This window comes from Amphiura filiformis, chromosome 18, assembly GCF_039555335.1.
Source record: "Amphiura filiformis chromosome 18, Afil_fr2py, whole genome shotgun sequence".
Taxonomy (NCBI): Eukaryota; Metazoa; Echinodermata; class Ophiuroidea; order Amphilepidida; family Amphiuridae; genus Amphiura; species Amphiura filiformis.
In genome coordinates, this window is record NC_092645.1 from 48,721,440 (window position 1) to 48,734,217 (window position 12,778).

Consider the following 12,778-nt stretch of genomic DNA (forward strand, 5'->3'; position numbering starts at 1 on the left):
CAAAACATTCTAAACATAATGTTATTTTGGGGTTGAAAAATATTTTGCGAAAAATGTTTGCCCAAAATATTTGCAATAACGTTTTAAAAACGTTTTCATGACCTTTATATAACCCGACATTTAAATGTTATTAAAAGGTTTTGAAAAAACATTTTAAGAACATTTCTGTGTTTGCTGGGTTCAAATATTTTAACATAATGTTATATAAGTATTGACAAAATATTTGGCAAACATTTTTGCAAAAATAGTTTATAATAACATTTTTTGAAAACATTAAAAAAATATTGTTGTAGTGTGTTTTCAAACAAAACGTTTTAAAACGTTATCATGACCTTTGTATAACCCGACATTTTAATGTTATTAAACCAAAAGCCAAAATATAACTTATTTAAAACGTTTTTAAAACGTTTTTGTGTTTGCTGGGAATCCAACAATTCGAGGTGTACTAAGATACCCCCTCCCCCCTCCTGAAAAACTGATGATACAGTTCTTTCAGGAACACCCTGTACATGTATGTGAGAGTATTCTGATACTTGTATTAAAGTTGGTTTGTGGTTCTACATGATTCTTACAACTCAATAGTAATCCAACAATTCGAGGTGTACTAAGATACCCCCCCTGAAAAAACTGATGATACAGTTCTTTCAGGAACACCCTGTACATGTATGTGAGAGTATTCTGATACTTGTATTAAAGTTGATTTGTGGCTCTACATGATTCTTACAACTCAATATTAATCCAACAATACAAGGTGTAGGTGTACAAAGATACCCCCCCCCCTGATAAACTGTAGCATAATTAATGATGATAATGATGATAATAAAAAAACCTCTCTGTGTTGTGAATTTGAAAATAAAGGTGATTTTATTTGAACGGTGTGTTCTTGTTCTTTCCCTCGTTTCAAGTCATAAGTTTTCATTTCTCTGTTGCTCACAAACCAAAAATCAGCGAATTATAAAGAGGACAGAACTTGTCTGCAATCATAACATCTAAAGCTAAATCTATACTACATAGCTGAGCGACAGCGATTGGTGTTTATCCAATGAGGTTGAACGCTTTTTGTGTTGGCAAAGGCGCCACTACCTCATTGGTCACCAACCGCTTTAGATAGAGTGACAGAGTATTAGATTGAACTGCAAAAAGCAAATCACTTTTGTAATCTTGGTGGAAATATTCGATGGTCTCTATTTTAAATTAAAAGTAAATAAGCCTATAATTATTTCGAAAACGAATTCACTCGTTCAAATGTGGATTGAGTTGTTCGACTTCTCTGCTCTTGAATATTGCACTGCGAAATTTGAAAACTTCTTTTGTATACTTTGATCAAGGTAACTTCAAACCTGATTTCCTCCGGTCACACGATTATGTAAGAAACTGAAATGAAAACCGAAACTTCTTTCACCAAGTTTTAAGTTTCTAAGGAAGGGTACCGACAAAGGTATTGGTAATGATGTCAGTCAAGAGCGTAGGCATGATAATAAGAAACCATGATCAAAGCCAAAACCTATACCAAAACTTATTATTTGAAACGAGCGAATGTTTAATACACGGACCTTTAGTTACTAGGAATGCAACGTCGAAATAATTCGAAGGATTGATTACTATCATGACTATGGGGTGCCCTTAACCTGTCAAGTGTCGTGTCAAAGTACGATAACGTCAATCTTAGCGTCACATACAATACAACGAACGGTCTGTACTTGTATTAAGCTGTGATTCCTTACTACGATAAAACTACACAGAGATAGTTTGCCGATTGCTCTGCCCATCAAATGTAGCATTTCCTAACCAAAAGACAAGCATACTGTATGTTTCAAAAATAAGTGTGAAAATAATCCACTTCTTTTCGAATGGGCTATTTAAAAAAAATAGATGCACACCCCAGAGGAGTTCAGATTTTCAGAATTTGTATCCAGTTGTGATTGTTGGAAATCCAGACTTTTCAAGTGTCTAAAGCCAACAAAATAACCCAGCAGAAAAAATAGTTTAAACGCTCTATTGGACATTTCTGTGATTTTTCAATCATTTAATCAAGTAACATTGGCTACTGGAATTCCAGTTGTTTCCAGAAAGCTAACTTGGAAATCCCGGCATTTCACTTATTTAAATGTTACTACTCTATTGGGGTTGTCCACTTATTTCTGGAATAGTCCAATGCCCAGTGTACTTCGGATATATGAGCTTTTATAAATACACACGTGAACACCTCCGCGCTGCCATTACAGGTAGTAGACAGTAAGTCTCGAATTGACCTTCTACATAGCGGTTGGTATTTCTATACATTTGGATGCAAAGGCGGAATAACGTGAGACGATTGTGCAGCGAAATTGTCTATTTTGTTCAAATTTGTGATTATATTGTTAACGTTTCCGTCGTTGAATATTTCACAATAGCCAGTGAGCGCCAGCGACCCGAGTGGTAAAGACGCTCTACAGTGAACTATAAACATTTTTTTTATAATTCATTATTAGACCTTTTAATGTGGTAAATTATCGGCTTTGCTGGATGAAAACTCACATTTCCACCATTTTGCCTTAAAATAGTGGATTACATTCAAATTTACAAACACATCCGGAAATACATAGTCGCAGAAGTACCGGCGTATGGATCTTGTCTCCAAAAACGGGCATGTGAATGATCACATAATAATAGACCTTAAACTGAAGTACGTTTTAATTGACTCTTCTATTGGAAATCCATACACCCTCTGTTGAAGACCTGAATCTCACAATGTGACAATGGAGTCACCTATTTAGGTAATCCCTTTTGAAATTCACACTTCCTTTGTGGGAGATTAACGTCAAATCCTCCATAGGGTGTGTGTGGAATAAATTGAATAGCCCTAATTTGTTACCAAATGATAACCAAGACTAGATAATCTGATCAATTCCGGAACCAGGACACATCCTGAACAAGCTACTCATCAATGCCCTCTTAGAATTATTCACCACGTATCCGGAGTGTTCTACCATTATAATACTACTGAGAATCTAGAGCATCTGTTTAAAGTGTGTTGCTTAAAGAAGAAGAATATTGGTAAACAAACTCGAGGAGCAGAATGTTGTCAACTTTGAAAAATGTTATGGCTTATATCGTCAGCTGTTGGGTTGCGAGTACTTGGGGCCAAACCGGAGGTATGTATTATAGACGGCACCCAGTATTGTGCCTGTTTTTCATATAACTATAATACATTATCGACGTGCATAATTAATTGAAATCTCGCTTAATTGGTCTTTTGCGATAAACATTTTCTTAAGGAGGTATATGACGACGAGAAAATATGAAATATAGAAAATATGACGATAATACTTCCTCCTTTCTTTCTTCCTGTCTTTCTTCCTTTCTTTCTTTCTTTCTTTCTTTCTTTCTTTCTTTCTTTCTTTCTTTTCTCTTTCTTTCTTTCTTTCTTTCTTTCTTTCTTTCTTTCTTTCTCTCTTTCTTTCTTTCTTTCTTTCTTTCTTTCTTTCTTTCTTTCTTTCTTTCTTTCTTTCTCCCTTTCTCTCTTTCTTTCTTTCTTTCTTTCTTTCTTTCTTTCTTTCTTTCTTTCTTTTTTCTTTCTTTCTTTCTTTCTTTCTTTCTTTCTTTCTTTCTTTTCTTTCTTTCATTCTTTCTTTCTTTCTTTCTTTCTTTCTTTCTTTCTTTCTTTCTTTCTTTCTTTCTTTCTTTCTTTCTTTCTTTCTTTCTTTCTTTCTTTCTTTCTTTCTTTCTTTCTTTCTTTCTTTCTTTCTTTCTTTCCTTCTTTAGTTCTTTTTTTTAACTAGCATATAAACTGTTTTAAAATGTCAATTTTACAGAATACATCGGCTGTTACAGTGCAGTATCATTATCATTCATACAGTTCTCCACAACTCTCACCCCTTCGTCCTGCATATCGTCCTGTTGGTCCAGCAACTATTCCTATGCTGGTGTTTCATACAGGTACTATCTTCCAGCATGCACCTGCACAAACTCATTGGAATTGGCTTCACTAATCTCTGATGAATACTGCAGAGTATCGTGTCCGCAGGAAAATCATCTGGCGTGTGGTGGTTATGGGGTCAATCGGATATTCAGTATTGGTAAGCTTCATTATGACTCTTATTATGAGAAATGCCTTGATCTTGAACTACATGACCGGGTTGTTTTACTCACAATATTCGTGTTTACTTTTTTACTAATTCCTAAAAATATCAATTCAGTTAAATTTTATAGTACCAATTTGGTCCGAATGATAAACGCACGTCGCTTTAATTATAGTCACAGTAAAATTTCATTTAAGTCATTTCCAAACAAATACTATACTTTATTAAGTTTAAAATGCCATATGATTCGCTATAGTGATATTAGTCGTCGATGGGCGGGAAAAATCTGAAATATAATTCCTAATGTCAAATACAAGACCGACACTATAAAAAAAGTGGTCCCTATTGACATTAACCTCATTATGTGCAATTACTGTCCAATCAGTGTCTGTGTTAATCGTATATAAACTCATTTAAGGTCACTGCGTTGTTTAAGAAATATAATCTACCTCGAAATCAATGTATTGAATTTATTGTAAAGAACACCAACCTACAAAGCCAAAAAAATAACCACACTTGACAGAAACCACAGAATCTTGGACTCAAAATGTCAAAATAAAGATCCCTTTAAAGAAACAGATCGCTGTTCTCGTTTTTTATTCTTATAGTACCACCAACGACCGTTGAACCCATAAGAACAACTCCTACCACAGTATTTCAGGATTCTTCGACAGCTGAAATGACAACACTTGTTCCGGAAATAACTACTATGGTAACGACTCAAATTATCGTGACGGAACAGGACGTGACTTTTACGGAAGATACTTCGTCCGAGGGTAGAGATCTATCGACGTTGTTTGTTGACGGAACTGAATTCCCTAAAAGGCAAACAGGTAATGAATTTGAATTAATATAAATCAATGGAGTGGTTACCACAGTTTATACTTATCCAATAATGACCAGGAAACATACCCAGAACAGGTGGATAAAGTGGGTGAAACGAGAATAGGGATTCTATCATGTTTCACCGTTGTTCATCACCGTTTAACAATGATGCGTCCGCATCATCTGCGTGGTTTACCTTGCGAGGGCAGATGAATGAACCCGTTTTTATAAAATATGATTGAATCCTGGGCCTCAAGGAAGAACAGATGATTAATTGTGTTTTCAACTGATTGAGTGTCCCGGGTTAAAGAAGAAATAAAACAAACAAACAAACAAACAAACAAACAACGAAAACAAGCTAAAGATCGTCCAATTCACATGAATATTTCATGATGAATGCCCGGTTTACAATAAGATTGATGAAGTCTCTGTTAATCATGGTTACATCAACAATAGAAACTACATATTCAAACGAACATGTTTGCTGCTTCCTCCAAAATCATGAATTCAACGTGTATGTTCCGGGCGAATTTTACGCGATTACACGTAATTCGTATGCGCGCTTCCGTTAACTTGCGTCTGCGTATACGCTACTGTAAAACTGTGTATTCATCAAGGCTTAACAACGGTTCGGTAACTGTTCAAAGGTTGTTAAATCATGAAAGACGGATTTTAGGTTTTTCATACATTACGCTTCAGACACCTTACACAATTTATCATGTTTCACCAAAGAATACTAAGCCAAGAAGAGTGTAATGACTCACTTATGGCTCACTCTGGAAAAATGCTTCCAGGATGACACTAGTTTAACACCTATATCAAGATTTTGACAACTAACAACCTGAGATGAAACTGGACAAAACAAGATCGTCTGAGGTAGCTGATTCATTATCTGGGTCATAAAAATACCCACTGAGGAAAACTAATTTGGCAATAAGTAAGAACAGTATGTGACGTGACTGACGTGATAATATAAATGGCGTGCGTCCTAATTACAGATTAAAGAGGTATTTCAATCAATTGTTTGATCATTTATCATCTTTTAATTACAGATCTGGAATTATGGTATATTTGCGGAGCAATTTCGCTCGTATTTATCGTCAGCCTTGTTATCGTTGCCTTTAATATCAGAAACAATCGACGCAAGTGGTCTCACCCTAAATCTTTTGATCCAGAAACTGCGGGACCACGTGCCAGTGATAACATCTATGATGAAGGAGATATGCCGAAGTCACCAATTTATCAAGAGGTTGATACTGACGATGAGCGTGCCGCTTACACAGAGGTACCGGAAACAGCCGGTCCAGAACCAAATGCGTTTTATCATACGGTTCATCGGCCACAAAGTACAACTGCAGATGACGAAGTGAAGTATGGGAATACAGGCGTAATGCTCGCTGGGGGCGCTATATATGAAGACGCCAATGAGATACGTCCTGCAACCGAATGTTCAAAAAATAAAAGGAAAGAGTCACATAGCAGTTCTGTTGGTTCGGTGGAAAACGCATTGTATTCAAAGTCAACAAAGGTGTCTCAGAGCTCGGTTGGATCTGTTGAAAACGTTATTTATGATAACAGGAAGTGCGATTACTCCAAAAAAGTTTCAAAAGACAGACAATCAACGTCTTACAAACAATCATGCAGTTCGATTGGATCGTAGCCAATGTCATAAACGAAAGCGGGAGCACTTATCGTCGCGAGAGTAGGAATAGTGGTGTATTTTCTCCATCGCCTTCTGTGACGTCATTTGAGGGTAATGCTGCTAATGTACTTTATGAAGCTGCTCGGTAGGATAGACATCTACCGTAATCAAATGTTACGTTCACCCCTGTATATCCTAAACAAAGACACATGTCAATACCTGTATTCTTTAGTTCTGATTAAGACCTTATTTGTTGATATTGGTTGAGAATTAAAGAAACGGTCGATGGCTTAGAGCCAGAACTGGCTATGTCCATTTGTTTTCTCAATTACATGTTACTCATTTCGGCAACAAATGTACGGTTATTTATGCCCTCCATAATAAATGCAAGTAACTTTGGGGTATATGCATGGTCACTTTAACAGTTGACGCAAGTGACCATGCATATACCCCCAAAGTCTTATGGAGGGCAGAATTAACCGTCCATTTGTTACTGAAATGAGTAACATGTAATTGAGAAAACAAATGGACATATGTGGTTTTGGCTTTATGCCCTCGTGGTGATCCAAAAACCTATTAAAGTAAGAAACGAAATCAAAAGTTGCACTTTTGTGATGTAATCAATGTAACCACGGCGCTAGTTTTAAATTTAATTTTGAATTGGTATTTGGTTTAGTTTTTGGATCGCCGTGTTTCTATTTCAATAAATGAGATCTAAAGTTTAAGTTAAAAGATGCAGCTATTGGCTGCTGGTATTTAATTTTACAGCTGCAGAATGTGAAATATTTACTTATCTTTGAATCTGTTTCAAATGGAAAAAGAGAATTATTATACCTGTATCATGATGAAAACAGTAAACACTCAGAACGCTAGTCAATCGATGGCTATTGTGGTACTAGACCCACTCAGTCACTTAATTAGGCACGATCGAAACGATGGAATTCGGTGTTGAAATTAGCTAAAATTTTAGTTACATCTTCTCACTTCATAATTAATTTCTTGGTCAAAGGAAAATTAACAATTTTGATTTCTTCGGTAAATTGTCAGAAAAAAACCCTATAATGCTTGGTACTTTGGGTTTTTTTTTTAAACCCTGGCGTTAAACTTACGTGAAAAAATTAGGCTTCTAGTGTAAGATTTTCGATTTTTACAAGCTTCAACTGTTGAAGATTGAAGACACAATTGAAGACACAATTTCGTGCCTAATTTTAACACCAGGATTTTTTAAGTATATCCAAGCACCATATTTTAATCCGACATTACTGAAAAAAATAAAATTATTGTTTTTTTATTCGACCGAAAAAATCAATTTCAAGGCTCAAATGTGTATCTCTAAATTGTGCTGACATGTATCGATTGACCTTTAGCACGACTATTCATAACAATAGAGGGTGGTGAATAGCGTTCTGAGTGCACGTGTACAAACAGTAAAACAATTTTGTACTGTTACGTAATCGATACATTCTGTTGATTTTTACGAAGGAACTTTTGATAATCTTGATGCTATCATTGATTTACATGTACAGCCTTCTTCCCTGCAAAAGTGGTACAGTTGTTATTTTACAACTTGTAAAACAAGCAAATCGAACAGAACAAAGATGGCGCTTTTCACTTGCATATTTTTTTAGGCAGGCTGCACTGTATCTCACCTCTATCTATTGTAGTAATTTTAAGATTTTGGCGGCCATTTTGGACGCCATGTTGGATTGGTAGATTTTTTGATTACTCTGCAATATTTGTGTTGATTATAATAGAATCCTTGACCCCAAAATATGGGCTTAGACACCAAAATTGCAACTCTACTCTATAAATTAGTTGTGGTAATTTAAAGACTTGTTGGTGGCCATTTTGGACGCCATCTTGGGACCACTTTACGGTAGCCTGATTTTTTTAAACTTTTTTTTGTGTCATTTTAGGTCCCATAGTACCAAAATTAGTTAAGAAACCTTTTGTTGAAATTTACTGTATATCACCTCATCAGTATCGGATTGACGCCCTTTCCCAAACGGATCAGAAGAATCCTTATTACAGGCGTGCACCCACTGCAGTTGCTTAGCAGTGTAATTTCAGGTTCTAATTTCTCAGACGCATTGTGTATCATGAATGTTAGCTTCATAAAACCATGTAAAAAAGTGAAATTACATAATAATAATCATGAATGCATACTAAAATATAATATAGCTGAATTACAAAGATAATAACTGCATTATGTTGTTTTGTTAAGAAATAAAGCAATCTTTATCCGATACCATTATTGTACCATGTGCGGTTTTCTCTTGGCATTATTTTTGAGTCAATATTCGATTTTCCATGTTTTTATTGTCTGCAGTTTGACCAAAAGGGTCACTAACAAGGGTGACGTGGTTGTGCGGCCACATTGACCCCCATTTTCAACTTCCAATGACCCCCTTTTTTGTTTTACTGAACCCCATCTCACCCAATGACCCCTTTTTATTTTACTGAACCCCATCTCACCCTATGATCCTTTTTTGTTTTACTGAACTCCATCTCACCCAATGACCCCCTTTTTTGTTTTACTGAACCCCACCTCACCCAATGACACCCTTTTTTGTTTTAATAAACCCCATCTCACCCAATGACCTCATTTTTGTTTTACTGAACCCCATCTCACCCAATGACCCCCTTTTTGTTTTCCTGTCACCTAAACACACAATTTTTTTAAACAATTTTGTGCAAAACCCCATTTGATCAATTTTTTTCTTCACTTTTTTTCAAAAAGTTTTACACATTGAAAATCATCGACTTCACTGTAGAAACCAATGGTGGGCCTCATCACCCTTTCCTCTAGGGTCATCTTTGATGGCCGTCCTACCCTCGGGTAAGGTGCTGGGGTTAAAATGTTAGCACTAAAATGATCGCAAATAATGGATCTACGATTAGCTTAAGTCGTTTGGGCGTAAACGCGTGCGGTTTTTTTAATGACCGATAAAAAATCTTAGGGGGTGGTAACTAAGCCCTTCGTAGTTTTAGGGTGAAGTTTATTTTCACAATAATAATCCTTTGATCTCAGCAGAACATACGTGACATTATCTAATCCTCTCTGACCAAAGTCGAAAGTTTTGAAATTTAGTTATTACAACTACCAACTTGCTCTGTACCGATAAGATGTACCTAAAGCTGCTAGCTATAAGCTGTACCTCTGTACCTAAAATCCGATTTCCCTGGTGAAGTTTTATATTCATTTTCTGGTAACTTTAGGCCTAATGTGTATTTGAACCTTATTTTTGCCTATATTTCAATTTCATTTAATATTGCCAACATAGGTTTGATTGGATCATGATGTCATATTATGGTCATAAGTGTTTGCAATAGAGGAAGTAATTTAAAATCATATAGAAATACTGTCCTGTTGTCCTCCAACAAACACAGAGTGGTGTCCGTATTATCTTTAAACGGGTGCACAAAGTTTGCCAGACAATGTTGAGTTAGGCTATTATTAATCTTTTTTTTTTCAACAGTTTTTAAAACATTTTGCCAATTACGTTTGCAACTATTACTTTTTAAATTAAAACTTGCAAACGGAAGTGGCACAATTTGTTTAAAAACATTTACAAAACCTTTTCATTTAATTTTTTTGGCAAGTTTACAGTTTCATATGGTGAACATTATAAAATACGTTTTGGTAGTATTAAACATGATTTTTTCTCAAAGCGGACCAGAAAAAGTTCATTTTTTAAGTTAAAAGTTAAAAAAAAAAAAAAAAAAAAAAAAATAGGAATCAGTGCACACATGCTATATGCATGGGTGCTGTATAATATTATACCATGGATCAGTGCACTGCATCTAAGTATATGCTGTATTGCGTATAATATTATACCATGGATGCTGTATAATATTATACCAGCATCAGTGCACACATGCTATGCATGGGTGCTGTATAATATTTGTGTTGGGGTTCGGACATAGAGTTAGAGTTTATCGACGACGACAACGTCGTCGTGTACCGACGCGCGCACGGTGGCGCTGAAGCGGAACGATGGGAGTTATACGCGTTTCGTGATTTTTGCTGGACGCGTCTCGGTCGTCTCGCTTTCGACGCTATTCTAGACGTACGCGGTTGTCATTTCGCGACGTCGGGCGTCGACTTCAAAATTAGGTTAGGGTTTAGAATTAGGGACGGCTATACGTTAGAAGTACATATAGGATTTAGGGTTATTGCGATGGTTAGATTAGGGGTATGATTGTGGGTGTAATTTTAGGCACCCCCCATTTATAAAACATTCTTCCATTTAGACAACATGGGATATTTTTAGCATGCAATAACAAGATCCATTGTGCAAAATCACAGGTCCATTGCAATGCAAACAGACAATGTAAACAGCTAGCCCTCATTTTATATTCATAACCTTGGATTAAGGGTGTAAATTACAAAAGGTGTTACATAACAAGCATCTATGGCCATGCAGAATCATAGGTTATGTGTGTACTGTAGTACATTGTAGTATTGGGAAATTTGCCTACTGAATAGAATGCTAATGCACAAAAATTAAATGAACATCCGGGAAAAGTTAAATTATATTTTTTTTAAATTAAATGCAGGCTTTTTGCTAATCAATGGTTTGTTGGATGTGTTCGCCATCTCACGATGCGTCACAAATTACAAATAATTGACGCGTCATTTCAAACGGCATAACTGCGTATTTAGCCGATAAAATTCGGTATGCATAAAATTTCATTTTAAAAAGGCATAATCTTGTATATGTTGTTGCTACCCTATGGCGATTACAGATATGGCCATATGGCATGCATGCGCTCAGCTACATGCAGTTTCGGTCAAAGAAGAACGGCACTTGTTTTAATACATTTTGAGAGCGTGCACAGCGTAAACACGGACGTGTGTTTCTGATCGGTGATTCAATCGTCTGACAATCATAACAACATACGCGGTAATCTGATTGGCCGATTAAGCGTCAAAATGTCGCTCATTAACAGGGCGCTTGCGTCAATCTGAGTAAGGGACTGCCGTTCTTCTCTGAAACTGAGTGTGGTTCAACATGCATGCATGTATATGTGTACTGTGTAAGTAAGCTTAAACAAATTTTTGTGTACTCACTTCATCAAAATTGAATTCACTATAAATCCATTATTTATAACTTGACTTCGACGAAAACATGGAATTGAATCAGGCCTTATAGTTAAATATATAGACCTAGCCTTTCAAGCACATGACACTGTTCACTTTCAAGTTTCAACTCTTATTATTTCATAAAACCGCCACTTCGCAATAGATAGGATGTCGCCATTCTAATTTGATTTGTTTTTCTTGTTGCACACCACTATACATGCAAAAATCCTCATTGAACGACATGTTCATATTGATGATTTTGTCAATGCTGATGGGAACTACAAATGAAATTTGGTATCAAAATAAAGCTATTCATAAGTGATAATGTTATTATATTATCTGTATACCATGCTAATCATCAACTTCTTTTAACCATCAACCTTACAACCCCTCCCCACCCCACCCCCATTTTTTTTACATTAAATCAACCTGGTGTGGTTCTCAGAATAAAACACTGAGTTTGGAGTTTGATTCAAACCCGATTTGGTGGTGTGTAAAATCAAGATTTGTTCAAGTCTACTCACCACATACTCACAACAAGTATGCATTTCTCAATGGGCTACCTTTTTAGCCTGATTACAAGTCTGTCCTTTTAAACAACAATTTCTCATTCAATTAAGCATCAAAATAAATTGCAAATTTCTAGATTTTTTTAAATTTTTTTTTTTATGAAACAATATGGACTTTTCATGGTCCATTTCGAAAAAAAATCCTCTTATTAATTTAAATCTTTTATGTGATCTCTAACCCAACATTTAAAGATAATATTCGTATTTTGTTTCAAAATCAGAACGAAAGTAACACCGAGACTTATTCAGTTATACTTCGACACACATGAATGACTAATCAATATAAATTTGACTGTAGAAACAACTTATTATTGGAACTATAATCTGAGTATCAACAATTACTTTTATGAACCTAAAACGCCCGAAAGTCAGTAGGGCTGATGAAGGATCCAAGTGTGGTTGAAAATGTATCACCCATAAAACAGTAAAAGTAAGTCCAGTTGAATATATATAACTATAATTATATTAATATTGACCATAGAAACTAATTTAATCTCGTGACACAAGGAGGTGACAGGGTTGCGCATTTGTTTTTCTACTATAAAATTTAAAGTTTTGGTATCTACTTCCTGTGCAGAGCTGGTGGTTGACAAAC

At 35.6% G+C, this 12,778-nt stretch overlaps 1 protein-coding gene across 2 annotated transcripts; it reads left to right on the top strand.

Annotated features, from left to right (window-relative positions):
• The first annotated feature begins 2,995 nt into the window (after positions 1 to 2,995).
• On the top strand, positions 2,996 to 8,774 carry LOC140138756 (uncharacterized). Of its 2 annotated transcripts, none has more exons than XM_072160519.1 (4): positions 2,996 to 3,134; positions 3,795 to 4,058; positions 4,670 to 4,894; positions 5,939 to 8,774. In XM_072160519.1, the coding sequence occupies exons 1-4, from the start codon at positions 3,059 to 3,061 to the stop codon at positions 6,544 to 6,546; spliced, it is 1,173 nt and encodes a 390-aa protein (XP_072016620.1). In that variant the 5' UTR covers positions 2,996 to 3,058; the 3' UTR covers positions 6,547 to 8,774. The 2 variants fall into 2 exon arrangements, with proteins under 2 accessions (XP_072016620.1, XP_072016621.1); XM_072160520.1 differs by having other exon boundaries at positions 3,839 to 4,058.
• Positions 8,775 to 12,778: the final 4,004 nt, after the last annotated feature.